Source organism: Dermacentor albipictus, chromosome 1, assembly GCF_038994185.2.
Source record: "Dermacentor albipictus isolate Rhodes 1998 colony chromosome 1, USDA_Dalb.pri_finalv2, whole genome shotgun sequence".
In the NCBI taxonomy this organism is placed as follows: Eukaryota; Metazoa; Arthropoda; class Arachnida; order Ixodida; family Ixodidae; genus Dermacentor; species Dermacentor albipictus.
Genome location: NC_091821.1, coordinates 193724087 through 193746829, shown reverse-complemented (window position 1 = coordinate 193746829; position 22743 = coordinate 193724087). Strand labels below are relative to the sequence as shown.

At 40.9% G+C, this 22743-nt stretch overlaps 1 protein-coding gene across 3 annotated transcripts in view; it reads right to left on the bottom strand.

Moving 5' to 3' along the window:
* LOC135898011 (E3 ubiquitin-protein ligase AMFR-like) overlaps nucleotides 1–22743 on the bottom strand; it is a 211680-nt gene that overhangs the window by 62073 nt on the left and 126864 nt on the right. For all 3 annotated transcript variants that reach the window (XR_010563233.2, XM_065426724.1, XM_065426725.2), the window contains exons 3-5: nucleotides 21533–21697; nucleotides 8076–8228; nucleotides 7446–7486 (exon numbers count right to left, since the gene is read on the bottom strand). Coding sequence is in view for 2 of the 3 variants with exons in the window: in XM_065426724.1 (XP_065282796.1) it covers nucleotides 7446–7486; nucleotides 8076–8228; nucleotides 21533–21697 (359 nt within the window). In the remaining variant the exon portion in view is untranslated. The remainder of the gene's footprint in view (nucleotides 1–7445; nucleotides 7487–8075; nucleotides 8229–21532; nucleotides 21698–22743) is intronic.

Here is a 22743-nt window from a genome sequence, read left to right as displayed (position 1 = left end):
ATGCATGTTTTTGTCACAAAACAAAATAGTCATGTTGTATGCACTTTCGCTGCGTCTAATATTGAACGACAGCATACGGGCGCTCTTTTAATTGATCAAATATACAGAACACAGCCAGTGAATGAACGCCAGACAACAGTATGCATGTGTAGTAACCTAAAAGGCGCAGCACATTTACCTACATTGCCTTTTCACACGTTGCTTTTCAACCTCAAGCAAAAAATTACGGATTTTCATAGGTCTCTGCATGATCATGCGTCGGGTTTCATGACTTGGTTGTCCGCGCATCATTTCCCTAGTAAATGTCACAGCCAAAGACTTTCCTTTCTCTATGGCCACAGAATCGATGTAGCTAAGTGATCTGGTCGACGGGTCCCTAGCGCAGCCGCCCATCTCAGCGAGTTCAACCAGTAAATGGCTTCTAATGGCGTGAATGTGACGGTAGCCGTAAATACAGGGCTATGAAACGGTTGGAAAATTCTACAAATGCCGTGCCTCGTCGTGTAAAAACGAAGTGTGCAGCGGTCGAAAGCCGACAGCGTAGGTAAGCACAAAGCGATGAGCTACGCTACCAACGATTCAGCCGTAATAGCTGCCTTTCTGCCTCAACGCGGGTCACCAAACTAGGCATTTTGCATCCTACGTAACATAACTTTATGAACTGCTGCCGCTGCACTTCAAGTTTACTAGAAAAAAAAAATTACCATGTTGCTGGCCCGGACTGCCTGTTCAAGCCTGCCTGCTCTTCGCCGCTTGACGTGGAAGGCTCGTAAGCGTAAGCGGTTATATTTCCTGCTAAGTTGGAACGGTCGTCATCTACAGACATGTACTCATCGCTGGTAGAGGCACCAGAACCTGAATCCATACTCGCGATAGCGGCGGCGGTGCGCCTCGAATGACCGCGGCCGGCCGGCTGGCTATCCGTTGAGGGTGTCGTGACGTCACGCCTTCCAACTCGCTTGGGCTGGGCGGCGTTGCGCGCGCTCACAAAAACGCCAAAAATAAAGCCATCCACTGAAAAATGAACGAAGTGACTACTTGTTTTCGGTGTACTCACACACTGAGGACCCATTTTCTGTATTATCGTAAAATGTTCAGATTTTGTGTCCGTATCCCTTTAAGGAATTTCAGAAAATGCAATGTGAACAACTCAAGACATGGTAACTGTTCTATAGGGGAACTGAAAGGTGTACATCTCATTCATCTAGATGGCAATAGGCCTCCTAAATTCTATTCAGTGCAAAAAAAAAAAAATATTAGCTGATAGTACATGCTTTCCATGGTTTCATTTGTGCCATGTGAGGCAGCTATGCATGTCGATGGCAGCATCAATGTATAAACCGCATGCATCACGCACAGTGCTACATTGACAGAAGCAAATATGCATGAAATCTACATTAAAGTGCAATAGACCCTGCTTAAATAAAACTCAAAGGGACAATAAATAGAATTCTGTTTATCAGCAGTTTAATTTATGCGAACGATGCAAAAATCACAAAAAATCATTTCATTTCAAAAGTCTGTAGTGTTTTAATTTCACTACAGTGAAAAAAAGATGTTATTGCACTCTGTTTGGAGAACCACAACTTTTTTTCATGCGCTCTTGATTTTTGACTGTCGCCATCATGAAACACAAAAACTAGGCAAGGTGAATGCTGCAGAGCAAACGCTAATGCCACCACAGCACAACGGGTTGATAGGTTCGATTTACTTGACTATTTGGCATTACAATTTGACCCGCTTATCGACCTCCTCCTGTTTCATATGAACTGACAGCCGATGAGATAGATGCAGTTTTGGTTCCAGTTCTGTTTAACCGAAATTCACAAACACAAGTGTTTCATTTAAACAAGCTTTGTTAACATTGTTCCTATAAGTGGCCAGCCAAACTGGGTATCCTCATAGCAATTATTCAGCACTTTCGCTCAGTTTCGTTTATCCACAGTTCACTTAATTTGAAAACACGTCTGAAGAGCCATAAAATCAATATTTTCTCCTTCAACCAAGCTGAAATTATTGATTATTTAGCTATTAGCTGTATGATCATTATGAGAATACAATTTTTGCTTACATCATAAATCCATATGCCACCACATCTGCTCAGGCTTTTGACAGCACTCATAAGCACGCTGTATTTGCTGGACTATAAGCATTACACAACATGTTCCTGTAAATTTGTAGGAGCAATGCATGGGCTACGATAGATGCTGTATAGGGGAGAGCTCCAGATTAATTCTGACCAACAGAGGTTGTAATCTGCATGTGATTTAAGCACATGAGCATCCTTGCATTCAGCCCCCCTCAGAATGTGGCTGCTGCAGTCGGGAATCGAACCTGCAGCTTCATGCTCATAGCAGCTTACTAAGTCATTGCAGCAGGTATGCAACATGCTTGCATGCATGCCCTATAATTTGTCATAATTGTTCTAGTCTACTAAAAATTGTAGGAGTATTAAGAAAGAAAAGGCACATATTTTAAATGCTTTCACATTTCTTAGAATACAATAAATTAACTATGCCAAGTTTGACAGAAAAAAAAAACTATCAGACTTTTTTTTTATAGACATCAGAAGATTACAATATTTAAAGTTTTCTTCAACATTCCAAAAAGGCTACATTTTTATGCTCAGGAATGCCATGCAAGTTTCATTTAAACTTTGCTGCAGAATAGAGTAGGTAAGAATGAAAATTCTAGCCTGTATATGGAGGAAGATTCAAGCATGCAAAGTAGGAAAAAATCCTCTGAAGGGCCATGCTTGAAGTTTTTTTAAATGAAAGATTTAAGCTACCAACAGCTTTAAAATTATTTTTAAGTTGGAATGTATGCTTAAAATGTGTGATAAAAGTTGCATATGCCTCATCAAAACACATTTTATGGTACACATTGTAAAGCTTCACAAGTATAGCAGCTTTCCCTAACGCAACAATTCACCTTCTCGTGGTGAATGATTTACTAAAACCCACCACTTCCTTTCTGTTTAGGAAAAACAGTGCATAGTTGTTTTTCCTACACAGGTAATGACACATAATAAAATAAAGCAGACTGAAAATATTGACCAGCCTCTTTTCCATTCAATTTATTCATTCAATTCCATTCAACTGTCTCTACAGGTGCAGCAGCGCTCTCTTTAATTGAAGTGCTTGGACACACACTAAGAAGTTACATGAAAAAATGCTTTTTAGAAGAACCATAACATTATTTAGGTCTTAATGTGGCCTTCCTCACTTCGACCTTACTTTCTTAAAGCAACATCAACATTAGCCAAATTAGCATTAATTATGTTGCTATCCAATTTCTCATTATATTTCAGCATGTGTAACAAAGTAAATCACATTTAGTGAGCAATAAAAATGAACTTTGGATAAAGAATGTAAAGAGTTATTCATACTATGTTTTATGAAATGGCAAGGTTAACTTAAAAATTAGGTTACACTTTTTATATTCTTATCTTATACGGTTGGACTGAATCTAGTATACGAGGTCTGTCCCAAAAGCTTGTGCAGTACTTTAAAAAAATTAATTTAACAAATTTTCTAATACATCAATGTGGTCACCTTCAAAATATTCCCCCTTAAACACGAAAAACTTAACCTATCTCTTCTTCTATTGCTGGAAGCACAGTTGGAAGTTCTCTTTTGTTAAGCGCTTCAGCAGCGATGATGTTTCCTTTTAAATTACCGTCACATCCACGAAATGCTGTCCCCTGAGCACCAGTTTGTATTTGCGGAGCCAAATAAAAAGTCACAGGGGCCCTAATCAGGCAAGCAGAAAGGGTGTTGCAGCACAGTGATGGAATTGTGTACCAATACTCATGCAATGTCAATGGAGAATGCACAGGGTATTATTGTGATGCAGAATCCAGCACCCCTCTTTTTGTCACAACGTTTCCTCAAGAGTTGGCAGTTTTGGCATCATCTTGAGTCAAAATATAGTGAATAGACAGCTTTTTAATTTTGAGTCAAAATATGGCGTATAGATGACTTTTCCAAGCAAAGTGCTTTTCATGCCTTTCTAACAGTCATTCAGCAGTACTGAGCACAAGAAAACACACACGATCAATATTTTCATCTTCAAACGAGGATAGAGGGGTGACCTGACCTTGCATCATCCTTGGGGTCTTCACAGTCACCCAAAAACATTGAACATGCTTGAAGACACTTCTTGCCTTTAAGGCATCCTTTCCATAGGCCTTTTGCAACATTTGATGATTTTCTACACCATTCTTGCCCAATTTCATAATACATTTGATATTGACCCTTTGTTCTGCCTGTTCGTTTGCCTCCACTTTGACAAAGCGAAAAATGGGTTGCACGAAAAGCATTTGCATAAAATTATGCCTTATCATACAGCAGTTAGCTTGTACTAGAGGTGAACCGGGTCCTTTAGGAGTTGAGAGAGTGAGAGTGGCACTGCTACAAATTTCCTGCTTTTTTTCTGAATCACTGCACAACCTTTCGGGATAGACCTTGAATGTAAAAAATAATTAAATAAAGACTACGCCAAGATCCCACCAAATGAAACAAAATGCATAAAACACACAACATACACATATAATGGAACAGCACACACAGAGGATGTATAGAGAAATATCACATTAGGACTGCCACAGATAACTCTTGACACTCAAGTACTATGCTTCACAACAAAAGAAAGTTATCACAACTAAGTTAAATGCTAATGGCTGTGAGAATGTGGCTGTCTAGTGCTTAGTTTCCTGGACCAAGCTCTGCTTTTTGTTTGTTGGAAGTGGCTTGTGCTAAGATGATGCTTCTGTCCCTCACCAAAACTAGCGCTGAGCAAAGCATCAGTGACACACATTTGTATGTTTCCTTTGACAGCAGGTTACCCTGGTGGAATGCATCTTTAGTACAACTAACCTTAAAGGGAGACTAAAGGCAAATACTAAGTCAACATGGACCGTTATATACTATTCCAGAAAACTTGTAGCACTTGTATTGTGCCAAGAAACTACTTAGTTTAAGTGAAAATAGCATCTGACAGGTCCACATACCTTTAGTGCAATTCAAAATGTCAAAATGCCCAGGGATTGATGACTTTGCATACGCCATCATCACCCTTTACTGCTATCGGTGAGAAAAATGGCAATTGACTGACGGTGCTATGGTTTTTTGTGCTAAACGCAGTAGTACAGCCATGGAGAAACCGAGCCAAGACAAAGCGCTGGATTTGGCGATGCAGCTGCTCCATTTCTAGTGGTGTGGACTATACGGGCATCCCGCGACATTACGTAGACGTGGCATTTTCTGCTACTTGCAGAATGTGCAAGTTTTGAGAGCCAGAAAAACCAGCGCAGCATTACGCAATAATGAAACTGGTGAAATGCAAGAGCGCGGGCAGCACAGAGTCAAGTGGAAACTAAACCTTTCAACCACCCACACCACTGGCAAGGGTAACCTCAAGGAGCTATGTTTTCTAAGAATCACTCAGAAGTAGAAGAATAACATTTTCTTTCGTCTTTTAAAGGGCCCCTGAAATGGTTTGGAGAAATTTTGTAGATGCGTAGGGTACAGCTAAAGTTAATCATTCACACCACAATTTATGTGAAGCGTCTCATATTAAGAGAATTACAGATGACTACAAGTTACCCTCCTCCATAGCCATGCATTTTCTCACCTTGTTCGCCAACTGATCGGAACTAGTAAGCTCTGCCTTCACTGGATCTGCGTCATGATGGCACATCGTGTTGTCTACTTCCGGTTATTTAGGAGCGGGCGCGTGAAGCCTCTTCAACTGCTCCACCAGTTGCTAGGCAGTTGACCCCAAGCGAGAGCTATCGAAGCAGTGTGCTTTGCGAGCATTCTGTTGCAGCGCCGAACGTGTCTGGTATTCCGGTAACCACAGGTGAGCTGGGCGTTTTGACAGATGGATGCAGGCATAAACTCAAGCTGATAAAGGAGCTTTAGTGTAGGCTCACATGAGCAGCCTGATCGGTCTGCACAGTCCAGCCACCTGGTGGTACAAGTGTAACCATGCAAGTGCTCTAACCAAATGTAAAAGATTTTGAACATTTACAAAAACAATGTGTTTATGATTACGGTCCAGCAAAAAATTTACACCAGCAGCGAAGAATACACTTTGTTACTGTTACTTTGTTTGGTTGAGCTCTGTGCCACTAGGTGGCTACATTGGGCAGACCATACACGCCTGCGCCTTTGCTTATCCCGTGAAATGGCACGGTCTAATGGCCAGGCCCAGTATGCTTGTGCTTGCATTTACCCAAATACCGGACACATGAAACACTATTGTGGTAGTAATCTTCCGGCTTAACACGTGACAGCCATAAACATGCAAATCCTGGTGCCGATCGGATAGCGACAGTGCGATGCGTTGCAGCTACTTCACTCGTCTGCTGCCTTGCAGAGGGACACAATGGCGCAGCTTGACATACTGCCAGTCGCTACGTTTGCGGCCCACAATGTAACAAGGGCGAACCATGGTGCTTGCGAAATGAAAGATTGAGATCAACACTGACTGCAGAGCTCTCAACACGGGGCCATTGTAACATAAGCAGACGACACTTGCTTTGAGCTGGAAGTGTTTGTGTAGTGAGAAGTTGTCCTTGTGCATTCTCTTTCTGTTACTTGCTTTTTACAGAAACAAATCAACTAACACTCCAACTATTATGAACAACATTTGTTCACCATAAAATTGGAAAAATTATCGATGCGTGCTGGGCAGCGAATTGGATACCTCGCCCTACTAGCGTCATTAGGGCAACTTGTGTCAAATGGTCAGGCACGGCTGAAAATTTACCCGAGCGGTGTGCTGCGATTGGTAGCGATGTACATTTTTAAAACGTTATAATAAATTACATGCTTTACATGGAGCACTTGGATGTGTCAATTAATGATCAGCGGGATCTACTCTAACAACTCAGTAAGTTTGCACAAAATTGTTTCAGGGTCCCTTTATGCAGTGATCGTTTTACGAGTGGTCTAGTACTGGTGACAGAATTATAATACCAAGTGCCTACGTCATTGGGCTATACCTGAATGTCGCGGGGAAGTCTGAAATCCTGTCCTGAATTTAGCTCAATATCTTGATTACTAAAGCTCTGTTTGCGATAATATTTATGCCTTAGACATTCTCAGGCATTAATCTATCACTTTATTTTGGCTTAATATTTACCTTTAGTGTCCCTTTAAGAAATGGTATACTGTGCTAAGATAGAACAGTCACATTGTGGCTTGTGGCTAAAAATGTTCTAGTCCTAGCATTTGCTACATAGTGAAATGTAAGGCAACTATAAAAATCGATAGGAAAATGAAAAAGAAAAGAAAACAAAAGCAAACAGAGGGCTGCCTCAATCTTTACTAGTAAAGAAAAATAAATAATTTGTTTTAATTTCTTGTATAGTTGTGACAACTTGCTGTTAATTGCTTGTTAGCAACATGCAACACATGGAAGAAAAAATGGATACATACCTCACTATCACATACAATGTACGTACTGTGACGAGAGAACACTGCAAAGAGAACAATATTATTGTTATTTAGACTAACTAGTATGTGGATAGTTCAGCTTAGAGTTGCATTTTGAGTGAATCCAGAGTATTCATTGACATGATGCTTCAATGCATGCCTATCCGACGCATGCCAGAAGTTGTTTTTGACACAGAAAGTAATTATTGTAGGAAATGTGTCTTTTGCGAGACATATGCATATAACATCCGGTCACTTTTAAATGCATGAAAGCAGCAGCTTCAACATTCTCAAGCAGAAACAAGACATAGTTTAATGCAGAATGTTAAATTAATTAATTAATGTATAAGTACCTTACAGAGCCCTCTTGGGGAATTGTGTAAAGGGGGGTGGTACAGTAAATACATACATAAATATAAAAACACAGTAACATCTTAACAAAGTAAAACATCGGTTAGAACAGGAAGATGAGATTGAATGTAAGAACTTAAAGGGATACACCATAAAAGCAAGGGAGTAACAATGTACAGGGTCAGTTATTCCTAAAGCACTCCAAAGTGTCTAGGAGAAATGAATCATTACCAGGTCACAAATTTACAATGCCAAATGAGACAAAAGGAAATAAAAGCTCACCTCAGCAGCCATGAAGGCAAATGTGTTGGGACCAGCATGCAAGCCAACCACTACACAGACGGCGAAGAGGCCCAGCGAAAGGAGTAGGATCCCACACAGTAGTGCCAGCAGGCGTATGTGTGTCAACTTTGGTGTGGTTGGTGAAAATGACAGCTGCAATGAACCAAGCGGGAGAATAAAAGGGTTACTTGAAGTGCACACAGCAAAACGTTGGAATCTTGGGAAGTTTTCAGACCTTTAAAACATGAGCATTTACACTGCTCAAAATTCAAATAGTTTTGCCCAAAAAGAAATGTTGACAGCGATAGCTAGGTATTAGAATATTACATGAAGTAAGGCTCATAGTTTTATGGGCAGTATAAATTGCAGTAAACATTCACTTACTAATAAAATATGCATCGTGACAAACACACCAAGATGTACATGAACAGTTTCTGCATGTGTTAAAGCAAACATTCCACACTGCTGCTCCATGTACCATTTAAATGTGCTGTGCCTTTAAATTTCAGCAGATTATGTGACCTTCAACACTGGGTGAGTGGCAAGACAGTGCACAGTGTGCCTTCTTACCTTAAATGCACACTTTCATACCCACAGGAAATCATATGACCTCCAACACTTGGTGTACAGGCTTGGTGGGCTCAGCCTTGAGAGCCATTTTCTCATCTAATAATCAAACTATTATTTTGAAATGACTGCCTGCAGAGTTCTCAAACAATGCTTTATTAGTCTAAGCTGATTTATTGTTTCGCTTTAGTGTCCCTTTAAGCACCACAACTTCATGTTAAGTGCAATAAAATTTGCTGGAACAATCTTAAATTTGTATCACGCAGCTGCATGATGCATAATAAAGTGACTTGTGAAACACAGAAATGACCCTGAAAGACCATGGTACGGAGTTGCAGATCAGAAAGGTAGATCTGTGCTTAGTTGACACACAATACAGCATCTGTACAACCTTTTTTTCATCAGTTGTATGAAAAATTATGATATGCAAAAAACTGTCATATCTTGGGCCTCTCCCTTCATGTATGGACACCTATCAAAAACCTAATAAAGCTATATTAGTTTCAAATAATGTTGACTATACCAACACTGACCTATGAAGGTTTGGATGCCACTTGTTTTATATTGACTTTTTTTACTGCCACTGTTTTATATCATCGGCCTTAGTGAGATTAGAAGAACTGGTGAGGCTTATACATTGCTGAATAACGGACACGCCCTCTGCTATAGAGGTCTCTTAGATAAGAAGCAATAGGGGGTAGGATTCCTAAACCATAAGGACATAGCAGGCAACATTGACGAATTCTACAGCATTAATGAGAGGGTAGCTGTAGTCGTAATCAAACTTAATAAGAGGTATAGATTAAAGGTAGCATAAGCCTACGCTCCAATATCCAGTCACAATGATGAGGAAGTAGATAAGTTTTATGAAGATGTTGAATTAGCGATGAGAAAAGTGCAAACTAAGTATACTGTAGTAATGGGCGACTTAATGCAAAAGTGGGGAAAAAGCAGGCTGGTGAACAAGCAATTGGCAACTACGGCGTTTATTCTAAGAATGCTAGAGGAGAGATGCTGGTAGAATTCACAGAAAGGCATAAACTTCAAATAATGACAACCTTTTTCAGGAAGCGTAGCAACAGAAAGTGGACCTGGAAAAGCCCTAATGCTGAAACAAGAAATGAAATTGACTTCATACTTTCTGCTGATCCCAACACAGTGTAGGATGTAGAAGTGATAGGCAGGGTACAGTTTAGTGATCATAGGTTAGTGAGGGCTAGGATTCACCTCAATTTGAAGAGAGAAAGAGAAAGATTGGTCAAGAAGAAACAGGTCAACCTAGAGGCAGTGAAGGTAAAAGCAGACAAATTCCAGCTGCTACTTGCAAACAAATATGCAGCCTTGGAACAGAGATGATGATGACATAGAGCTAATGAATGAAACCAATACTAGGTTGGTTTCAGAGGCAGCAAGTGAAGTGGGAGGCAAGGCCCCATGGCAACCAGTAGGTAACCTCTCCCAGGTAACAAAGGACCTAATAAAGAAATAACAAAAGATGAAGGTGTCCAACTCAAGAGATTAGATAGAATTCGCGGAACTGTGAAAACTGATCAACAAGGAGAAAGTAAGGGATATTCGAAATTATAACACGCGAAAGACTGAGGAAGCAGTAAAAAATGGACGCAGGATGCAAACAGTGAGAAGGAAAATTGGCGTAGGACAAACCAAGGTGTATGCACTGAAAGATAAGCAAGGTAATATCATCAGCTGTATCGAAGATATAGTAAAAGCAATGGGAGAATGCTATACTGACCTGTACAGTACCCAGAGGAGTCAGGATACCTCCATTAGAAACGGTAATGTACAGGAGACAGAAACTCCTCCTATAACTAGCGATGAGGTCAGAAGTGCCTTGCAAGACATGAAACGAGGAAGAGTAGCAGGAGAAGATGGAATAACAGTCAATTTAATCAAAGATGGAGGAGACATAATGCTTGAAAAACTGGCGGCTCGTTATACGAGGTGTCTATCGACTGCAAGGGTCCCAGAAAACTGGAAGAATGAAAACATTATACTAATCCACAAAAAGGGAGATGTTAAAGAATGAAAAAACTATAGGCCCATTAGCATACTCCCAGTATTATATAAAATATTTACCAAAACAATCTCCTATAGAATAAGAGCAACACTGGACTTTAGTCAACCAAGGGAACAGGCTGGCTTCAGGAAGGGATACTCTACAATGGATCACATCCATGTCATTATTCATGTAATAGAGAAACCCGCAGAGTACAATAAGCCTCTCTATATGGCTTTCATAGATTATAAAAACGCACATGATTCAGAAGAGATACCAGCAGTCATAGAGGCATTACGTAATCAAAGAGTAGAGGAGGCTTGCATAAATATCTTGGAAAATATCTACATAGATTCCACAGCTATCACAATTTTCCACAAGAAAAGCAGAAATATACCTAAAAAGAAAGCAGTAAGACAAGGAGACACAATCTCTCCAATGCTATTCATTGCATGCTTGGAAAAAGTATTCAAGCTATTAAACTGGGAAGGCTTAGGAGTAAGGATCAACAGCAAATATTTCAGCAATCTTTGGTTTGCAGATGACATTGTCCTGTTCAGCAACACTGGGGATGAATTACAACAAATGATTGAGGACCTTAACAGAGAGAGTGTAAGAGTGGGGTTGAAAATTGATGTGCAGAAGACAAAGATAATGATGAATAGCCAGGCAAAAGAACAAGAGTTCAGGATCACCAGTAAGCCTCTAGAGTCTGTGAAGGAGTATGTTTACCTAGGCCAATTAATCACAGGGAACCCTCATCATGAGAAAGAAATTCAAAGCAGAATAGAAATGGGTTGGATCGCATATGGCAGAAATTGTCAGCTCCCGATTGGAAGTGTACTATTATGATTGAAAAGGAAGGTGTAGAATCAGTGCATTTTACCGGTGGTGACATATGAGGCAGAGACTTGGAGACTGACAACGAAGCTTGAGGACAAGTTAAGGACCAGACAAACAGCGATGGAACGAAGAATGCTAGGCATAACATTAATAAGATACAGAAAGAGAGCAGTTTGGATCAGAGAGCAAAGAGGTATAGCCGATATTCTAATTGACATTAAGAGAAAGAAATGGAGCTGGGCAGGTCAGGTAATGCACAGGTTACATAACCGTTGGGCCATTAGGGTTACAGAATGGGTACCAAGAGAAGGGAAGCGCAGTCGAGGACGGCAGAAGACTAGGTGGGGCAATGAAATTAGGATATTCGCGGGTGCTAGTTGGAATCAGGACAAACACTAAAAGCAACAGATGAGTGTTTCGATTTTCTTCTTTTAGTGTGCATGTGTGTTGCTCTATGTGTCCATACAGCAACACAGTTGCTGACTAATACAAATCTACCAGCACTGTAAGCAAATTTTGTTGGAAGTGATGCTAACATTAAAATAAATAAATAAAAAAACACATGGAATGGCACACCGTTCATGTAAAGTCACCGTCAGACTTGAACAGTCAAGACACGTTACCTACCAAGCAGCAGATATCAAATGCTTCGGAACGAAAATGCGTTAAGCTAGCAGTTTCAAGGCAACTCAACCAGAAATCTCCAATACTGTATCACAGGAGAAATTAAAAGATGTAAAAGGGGGGATGTGGCAAAAAAAATCACCTGAATTATTTTTTACATTGTGGTTGCAAAATTATGCTTAAGCACTCTATTTTCATATGTAAAAAAATTGAGGCGTTTATTCATTCAGAAGACTGTCAAAATTATTCAAATCGAGGCATAGTAGCTGCAGGGCCCACATATTTTCATTCACGCTCCACTGATGACGGTCACAACAACTAAGCTTTGCCCAGATGGTGGGAACAAGTGAGTATTAACACTGACAGAGCTGGCACCAGCTCGATCTCCAATTTTCATGAGTGCTCAGCTCATTTTCCACTGTTGTGGAGATGACCACTTCCATAGCCATATTGGAGTTTAACAAAGGCGGAAAGGCTTAGGAGGTTTCACAGGATCTCTGTGTCATTAATTGAGGATTTGATTTGCTCTGAGCAACACCACAGACCTGAGAAAAATTCGATGAACGTCTGGAAAACAGACAACTGGAACTAAATCTTGTCAAAGTTCAGAAAAGAGAACCTGCTTGGAGGAGGAAGCTCACAAGGGTTCTGAGCTTCAGGAGAAGCTGAGCTTCAGGAAGCGCAGCAGGAGAATTTTGAAATTTTACACTTCTGCAAAGACTGGTCTGCATTCTGGCCAAATGTAATGCAAATTGACTATATCCAATAGTAAAAAGCATGTTTAAAACTTTTACCGTCATTTTTCTTTTCTTTCAATCTTCGGCTGTTTTCACTGCTTGTGCACCAAAATTCTTGTACTTAATATATTGATTAAATCTCGGCAAAACTTTTGCATGCTCATGCACAAGAATGCGTAAAATGCAAGTACCTTATTGTAACTTTCAACAATTTTGGCTATGTGCTTTTTAGGAAACCACTCATCGATGTTCTCAGTAATAATATTTGAGATATTTTTTCTTGCTTTAAAGTATAAAGCTAAAATAATATTATTTTTAGCTCATTTTCAATTAGTTTTCAATTAGTTTTTAATAAGGAGCAATATATGTTATAATGTTTCCCTACACCTGAAATGAAGTGCCAACCTTGCACAAGAGACCATAACTTTCCCCACTTTCAGGAGTCACAGAAAAAGAACTCTCAGGAATGGAACCACCTCCCCGGCGCAGTTGTCGCAATCAAGGACAACTCAAAGTTTCGTTCGGCATTATCAGACATCATTACTCCCGGATGCAATTAACTAACCACATTTGTTGTTTATTGCTGCTTTGTTTAATTATTTGTGTATATTTTTTTTACCCACTCCCCTCTGTAATACTTCGGTCTTGAGGGTACAATAAAATAAATAAATAAATAAATAGATAATATAGCGAAAAATTAAACATATATTTGAAAATGGGAGATTTAACTCTATATCTTCATAACTTTCATTCAGTTAGTTTTGTTATTAACAAAGTGAGTTTCTGAGGTGCATCTCCCCTAATTAAACTATGTTTATGCTATGAATGACAAAGGCTGCACCTTACTCCAATATGCAAGACTACCACAAGCATCATTCATTATTCGAGAGATACACACAAGCTGTAAAAAGCAAACATGATTTTTGGAAGCAAGATATAACAGAACACAAGCTGTGTTTGTGTGTAAAAAACAGATGCATTCCTCCCTCTGTCATCCTGCCCCCCTTCAAAAAAAAGTGAGCAGTATAGTACGACACTAAACACACTGCTCTAGATTGAGCCTCATTCAAGAGGCTAGATTTTGTAGCCACCACAATGTCAAACAGGCTAGTTAGTTAGTTTGGGTTTAGTGGCACAAAGGCAACTAAGGCCATGCTGCGCCAGTCACAAGACAAAATAAAACGGAACGTTAGGGCAGGTAAACCTGCATGACATTATAGTTGGTGTAAATAACCAGCTTTTTCTAAAAAGTCGAAGAGGTTAGGAAATGGCACTAGGGGGTCATCTGCTAGTAATAGGGCAGGGTGTAATGGAATGTGCAAATTATACAGGCTGTGTAAAAACCTCCGTCTCAGTGTATCGATGTGTGGACATGTTATTAAGATGTGCATGACTGTAAGAGCTTCATTACGTTTTTCGCAAGTTGGCGGGTTTTCTTTTCGGAAGAGGAAATGGTGCGTCAGATGTGTGTGTCCAATGAGAAGTCGACACAGGATCACCTCGTAGAATCGTTGCTGGTGACTGCATGATTTCCACTCGCCAACTACAGGTTTAATTAAATGAAGCTTGTTACTTAAACAAGTGTCCCAATTGCGTTGCCATTTTGAAGTCAAGGCCTTCCGAATCGCATTGACACTGTCTTTATATGGAAGTGCTGTATTTTGAATGTTTTTGTAAGCTGCCATTGATGCGCATCTATCCACTGCTTCATTACCTGCTATTCCAACATGGCTTGGTACCCAGCAAAACTTGATTGATCTGCCATATTTGTTAGACGTTAATGCATTCAAAATATCGCCTAACAAGGGTTCACTTTGGGATTTCATGTGTAGAGCCTTCAGTACGCTTAATGAGTCTGTGTATATGACAGTGTTTTCAAGTTTGTCAGCAATGATCTTTTGAACTACAGTCCATATCGCGTACACTTCGGCTGTGTAGACAGAGGCATGCTGAGGTAATCGAATACTTGTTTCCCAATTTTCTGTTACGGCTCCTACACCCATGTGTTTTTCTGTTTTAGAGCCATCAGTATAAAATTCTATGTAGTTTGTATACTTGTCTTGAAGAGCGCGGAATTCCTGTATAATGTGTTGATGTGCTGTGTCTCTTTTCTTTAAATGTGTTAGTGTCCAATCACATAACGCTGTGAAATCACACCACGGGGGTAAACGTTCTGGCTTTCTGGCAACCTGGAGGACTTCCCGGGGGATGTCATAATCCCGACAGTATTCCTCGTATCGCAAGATAAGCGGCCTAATCATGTTTGGTTTATTTGTGTAATGTAAGCGTGAGCTGCACTTTGTGACGATGTTGTAGCATATGTGTTGTGGTGAGGATCGGATTCTGAGTATGTAGGAAAAAGTTAGTAGCACTCTGCGATGCTGTAAAGGAGGTTCATTACATTCAACATGTAAGCTCTGTATAGGTGATGTTCTGTAGGCACCGCATGCTAGTCGTAGTCCTAAGTTGTGGACTGGGTCAAGTCGTCGGACGTAAGATAGTCTGGCTGAACCATATGTAATGCTGCCGTAGTCCGATATGCTGCGCACCAAAGTGCGGTAGATGTGTAGCAGGCATTTACGGTCAGAGCCCCACCGTTTCCGGGAGAGGATTTTTAGAATGTTAAGCGCGTTGTTCGCTTTGATTTTAATACTATTGATGTGTGCGAGAAAGTTCAACTTTTTATCAAACAGAACACCCAGAAACTTGTGTTCTTGTTTCACGGGTAGTGTGGCATCCTGTAGTTTAAGGATGGGATCTGGTTGTAGGCCTCTTTTTTGTGTAAAGACAACACTAATCGTTTTTTCACTTGAGAAGCGAAAGCCGTTTTCAGATGCCCACTGCGCTAGTTTGTTTAGTGTAATTTGAATTTGTCGTTTGCAGCTTGCCATGTTCGATGCACGACATGCAATTTGAAGGTCATCCACATATAGTGAATGCATTATAGAAGATGGAATTACATTATTGAGCGAGTTCATTTTCACCACAAACAATGTTGTGCTCAATACGCATCCCTGAGGTACACCGTTTTCCTGAATAAATACGCTGGACAGCACCGTTCCTAAACGCACTTGGAATGTTCGATCGGACATGAAATCAGCGAGACATTTAAGCATTCTCCCGCGGATCCCTAAGTCCGCTAGATCCCTTAAAATACCGAACCTCCATGTTGTGTCGTACGCCTTTTCGAGATCAAAGAAAACTGTGAGGCAATATTGCTTTTGTAGAAATGCCGCACGTATCTCGTGTTCTAACCGAACTAGATGATCTGTTGTGGAGCAGCCTTTCTTGTACCCACACTGATGATTATCGAGCAGGTTCTCATTTTCGAGGACGTATGTCAATCTGATGTTTATAATAGATTCATAGGACTTGGCGAGACAGCTTGTTAGTGCTATAGGTCGGTAGCTTGTAGCTGTTGTAGGATGCTTTCCAGCTTTCAAGAAAGGGATTATAATGGCTTTTTTCCACGCATTCGGCATTTTTCCTGTTTCCCAGATTATGTTAAAAAAGCGGAGCAATGTCTTAACTGCTTTTGAAGATAAGTGTGCGAGCACTGTGTAATGTATTCTGTCCGGACCTGGCGCTGTTTTTTTGCCGGTAGTGAGTACTCTGTTAATTTCGGAAAGTGTTAGGGGTGCATTATATGGTTTCTCGGAACTTCCTGCTGTCGGAAGTTTTTGTTTTTCTGCTGATTGTTTATACTTTTGAAATTCAGTGGAGTAGTTTAGTGAGCTTGATATGTTATGGAAATGCTGCCCTAATATATCTGCTTGTTCTTTTAAATTCGTTTGTGTACCTGGAGGTGACAGTATGGGGATGGTATAAGGAGCGTACTCGCTTCTAAACTTTCGAAGCTGATCCCACATTCTTTTGGATGTTATTGAGCTATTGATGGAGGATACATAGGTTTGCCAGGACTGTCTTTCGGCTTGACTACGCGTGTACCTGGCTTTCGCCTTTGCTTTTTTGAAATTCAGGAGGTTATCATATGTTGGATATCGCCGAAAGATACCCCATGCTTTGTTTTGTGCTTTTTTAGTTTGAGTGCATTCATTCGTCCACCAGGGTTTTAGTTTTTTCCTTAAGAAGCCGGAGGACTGCGGGATCGTCTGTTCTGCTGCAGCAAGTATGGAGGCAATAATATTTTCATTCATTTCGTCTATTGTTTGTTGATCTGATATGTGTTCAAGACTGGCCTTCTCGCTGAAGAGAGGCCAGTCTGCTAGATGGAGTTTCCAACGGGGTGGTCTTAGTGGGACTGTAGGGAAAGGAGATGTCTTTTTAATAATGCCTGGCATATGATCACTACCATAAGGATTGTTAATAACACTCCATTTAAAATCGATCAACAGAGATGGAGTGCACAGCGCCAGATCAAGACAACTCATAGCTCCTGTGCTTGGGGAGCAGTAGGTTGGCGCACCAGTGTTTAAAAGGCATATTTCGTTAGTCAGGATAAAATCTTCAAGTGTTTGTCCCCTGGTGTCAGTTGTTTTGCTACCCCATAAGATGTTATGAGCGTTAAAATCACCTGTAATTAAAAAAGGTTTGGGTAGCTGGTTTAAAACTAACTCCATATCTCCTACAGTAAAATGGGAATGTGGTGGAATGTACATTGAACAAATGGTAATGGTTTTATGTGCTAATGTCAAACAGGCATATTACATCAAGGCACAATGCTAGTGCTTGCCACAGTTTGCAATTAGCCCATGTAGTCAGTAACTTGAGCAATGGGACCACAGGTAGCCAAAATTGGCTGTATAATACCACAGAATAATTATGAGGAACAAGCATGCTCAAAGGCATGTATATGAGGCCAGCCAACACATAAGTAAGGAATCATTCTACTATATTCATGACAGAATGCCCTTGCCAAGCTATATTTTTTTACACATCTGCACAAAAGGCACGTTTATCGCTTTAAGTACAAGCTACTTTTATTTAGAAATGTCCTCTGGCTAGTACAGTTAAACCTCGATATAACGAACTTCAATATAACACAATTTTCGACACAACAAAGTATTTAACTTTTCGTAACCTTTTGTCCATGGAACACCATGTATACAGAACCTCAATATAACGAATTGTGTTTTTATGCCATTTCAATATAACGAAATTTCACTGCCATCGCAAAGGAATGCCGAGACAATAAATAGAAACTTCTGCTTACCAGATGGTTGAATTCAAATGATTGAATTACATGCGCTGTTTCCGAACCCACCACTTAAATCACGCACAGCGCTGCGACCCCGTGAGCAACTGCCATGTTTTGTATAAAGCCCAAGTGCAATAAGATCCTATCCCGGCACAAGGCACAGCACGCACACTTTGTGCTTTAGGTGTGAGTGAAAGTGTGCGAGGGTGAGTCAAGAAAGATGGTGGCTTCACGAGTGTTGCCTTCATGCGTGAGCAAAGGGAAAGAGGGGGAGGGGAGCAAGCTCGGGTAACGCGATCAAGTGTGCTCGAGGGGTGGGGCAGTAAGTTGGCGCACTGGAGGTTTCTGGTGCCTCTCTGCGCAGCCGTGGTTGCCCATGGCTGTAAGTGTGGCTGAGCACATACACAGCCATGCACCCTGCTTTAGAGGTAATCTGCCGCATGTGAAAAGAGTGGGCGTGCCCAGACAGCCTGGCACCATGCAAGCTGTCTTACTGCACCTTTAATATTGGAGGTTGCGTAAGCTCGAGTTTCTGTGACTCGGAACAAGAGGTAGACAAAGCATTTGCTCCCTGATGCCTGCGCTTTTGTTGCAGTTGTTGTGATGGTGCAGTTGTACAGAGCACTGTTTCTGGGCTCTTAACAATACAGCTTGCCGGTTTTTGCGAACACATGTAAAAGAAACATTCGTACCTTCGAAAGTTTGCAAGGCCAGGCTCCACGGACACGTCTTGGACTACCACAATGCGCCTCGACTCATGCAACACTCATGCTTGCTAGAGACTACTTGGTTCCAACATATATAACGATTGACAACCTAAGAGCACACATTACCCAGTCATTATATTGCTGCTTTGCCAGCACAAAGACCTCAAGCCACATTTTCCAAACTTGTTACGACCCATCAAGGCTTCCTTCTATCGGGCTTTACCCACCAGCAAGACCACTGTTACCCCACTAGTGGCTATGACAGCCACAAGTACGCCACATGATTCCGGTAATTAAGAAGAAGACCCGTAAATCAACAGTGGCTCTACGTCAGTTCAAAGTCATTAGTGAACAAGACATATGAACAAAGAACGCCGATTTACACTGATGGATCTGTCTCAGCCACCAACTCCACAGGTGCTGCTATCATCCCGGCCTTACAAGTCACAATTAAGTTAAAGGTGTCCCATCTAACGACCTCTACGGCAACAGAACTTGCCGATCTACAAGCTATTGTTAAATTACATTGCACAAGCCAAACCTCGAAAATGGGTCGTTTTTTGCGACTCCAAGGTAGCCCTTCAGAGTCTGCAGTCAGCCTTATGACGCAAGACCCATGAACAACTGTTGTTTGAGATTAGAGAGGTTTTCCATCAAGCCTTCATAAATGGACATGACATCATCTTCCAATGGCTTCTGGGGCACTGTGGCATTGTAGGAAATGACCTTACTGATGATGCCGCTCGGTCAGTTTATAAAGAAACTGTGAGACTTCCTATCCCCTTATTAAGGATAGACGCTGCGGGGTCATTTACTTGCTCAAACCAAGACTGAAACTTTGCAGAACACCCCAATTTTCTTCAACTGCCATCTCCACCAACTGGATCCTACATTGAGGCTGCAGATTCCATTGAACTTCTCCTGCCGCAATGCAACCTTACTGTGCCACCTTTGGTTTAGGGGTGGCTTTTACGAAAGCCTACTCATTCCTTATTGGAATGACCAACACACTGATTTGTGACTCATGTAAATGTGAAGAGGCGATGGAGCATGTGTTGTGTTTTTGTAATCTCTATGAGATCGAATGCGACATTCTTCGGACGGTGTTAAACTGATTAGATAGCAGACCATTTTCAGAGACTAAGATTCTTGGACCATGGCCCCACGCGTCACAGGCTAACAAAGTGACGTGGGCACTGCTACGTTTCATGAAATCGACTGGCCTCAGTGACCGATTATAGGCATTAAGTTATGGACAACCGTACGTATTCCCTCTAATAGTGTCTTCTTCCCTCCTTCCCTTTTCTTTTCTTTCTTAACAATCTTCCACTGTCTAGGGTTGCAAATCGGACGTGAGTCTGGTTGACCGACCTACTTTTCTTCTTTCTTTCTTTTTCCTCCTCCTGTTGTTGTTGTGCGACTTCATGTGACAAATACAGTGTCCTGTTTCAGCTACATTAAATTTTACAAAAAGGTGAATTTTGTGAAGCTATCTCCCAGTATTCTATCACATTATGTGTCTTTGTGGCCACTGGGAACTCGGTATCGTGCAAACTATGACAGATAATTAATAAGCATATCTTAAATAACTGTTTAATTAGCAATTATAGAGGAAACATTGCAATTCAGGAATTGAGGACCTAAAGTCATATCATTAACTCAACAAAAACTTCTTCTCTAAACAAAATCATCTTGGCTGCTAGAGCCTGCAGTACTTTAGCACTATGGGCAGCTTAATATGGCAGTACCGAAAGAAATATGAAATAGTGCACCAGTGACGTTGATCTCTCTATCCTCTCCACTGCAAGTGCAGACCAAAAGTAGCGCGAGCTTTCACTGGCACGGCATTCATGGTGGCCTTCTCCTTTTTTGCACAGTGATGCCAGGAATTGACGTGGAGCGTGCTCTATTCCCTTTCCAATTTTGTAACGGTACCGTAGCTCGGAAGATCACGTTTACCAATAGCAGCAAATAAAGCAAGGCTTTATGGATCAGAATGAAGAGAACTCATAAGAGAACTCATAAGAATTGGCGCCCGTGCATCAAGGAAGCAGGTGGCATTTTCTGATAGGGTGGGGAGATCAGTGTCACTATTCAGGGCTGGTGACAGCCAAAATACTGCACGCCGTAGTACCTACGACATTTTTGTGAAGCTGTTGTTGGGCAATATATGACAGTCGGGCTTCAATTTTGCAAATGCAATATTGTCTCTAAAATCGCTAATTAAGACTATCTTTTTTGGCTGCCAAGCCTTACAGTCTGACAGCAGATGTGCAAATTCGCTTATTACAAGTTATCAGTGCAGCACTTTGTGTTATTTGGTGCAGAAAATAAAACAGCCTGTATACCTGCTACATTAGCGATCTCCGGGAACGAAAGCAAATGGGGAGCGGGGAAGGGGGGAGGGGGGGGGGGGTCCATGGCGGTTGTGCTGGTGCTGAAAGTGCTGTGGAGCTGAGTTCCAAAAACATGCAAAAATAAGTCGCATCTCCATATGCAAAGACCATGACTGAACAGGATAAATACCTCTGATAATATAAGTACTCTGTGTATGACAAGGCAAGGCTAGTAAAGGCTTATGCAGTTTACCATTATATATATATATATATATTAAGGTGATGCTGACACCATCTCTGCAGTTAAAAAATTTCGCCGCCACTAAAAAAGCAGAGAGACGGGAGAAAGTTCGTTAATGCACTGGGATATATTCATTACAAGTAAAACCCTTCGTCTTCTACCATGCTGTATATAACAGCAATTGATTACACTACATATGTAGTATGAAGCCAACCACAGCAACTCACATATTCAAATCGATCCTTGCAGAGCTGGGCCAGCAGGTGGAGGAAACCCAAGACAGAAAACCAGCTGCACCAGAGAACCACTTCATCCATGTACTGAACGTTCATCACGCCAAAAATGAAGATAAATTTGTAGAAGACGAAGTTCCAGAACTTGTCTTTCATGTGCTGAAAATCAAAAAGGCACATTTGTTATGAGAAAGGAAGAGTTTTGTGAAACTGTACGTGTGAACACAAACAGCATTTCAACAATATATAGGATGTTAAATGTTAAAATGCTGTACAGATTGTGAACCAAATAAGGTTTAGTTTTTTCTTGAACAACTGCGGGTGAGCACAATGTAGCAGGTTTGATTCCTGGCTACAGCAGCTGCATTCCGGTGACCATAGAATGCAAAAACATTCATGTGCATTTGAAAGAACAGCCAGGTGGCAAAAATTATTTTGGAGCTTTCTACAATATCATTGCTTGTGGCCTGGAGCTCAAATAAATAAATAAATAAATAAATAGATAAATAAATAAATAAATAAATAAATAAATAAATAAATAAATAAATCTATGACATAATTAGAGTTAACACACAAGACCAAAAAACAAAAAAGGTCTTCAACTGAAGTTCTTCTTGTTTTCCCTTTAAATCAATGACAGTGGATGCCAAAGCAGCTTTGAGTGTACTGCCATGAGATGGCAGTGAAAGGTTGCTTAAGAACTACACATGACATTGTCACAGTATATGTCATGGTTGAACAGGTATAAATTGTGGGCACTGCGCTCGTAGCAAATTAAATCCATTGACATAAAGTTTATTTTCATAACATAATAATTTGCCCATGCCAGTCCAGCAGCTAGTTTACGTACTACTTTATTTCTGTTGTGCAAAGCAAAAATATCGTGTGCTGCACAAACTTGCTTCCGATTTTGTTGGTGTAGGAGCTTGTGTGTCTCATCAAAATGTCTTTTCAAAGATGGACAGCCAACCAACACTGAAGCTCGCATCATTTTAATGGTCTAAGTTTGTGCTAAACTATGGATAAACAAGAGCTTCCCAAGCGTTCTTAACTTGTGACCTTCTCCCGTTGATATGGATCACCACATTGTGCCCTCCCTACTGTATGCACGATGCCATAAGCATTCAGATTTTAGTGAATGAACACTAGTGCAAAGAAAGAACTTAGGGCAACTTGGGTGGTACCTTAATCATGTTGAGGAAGTG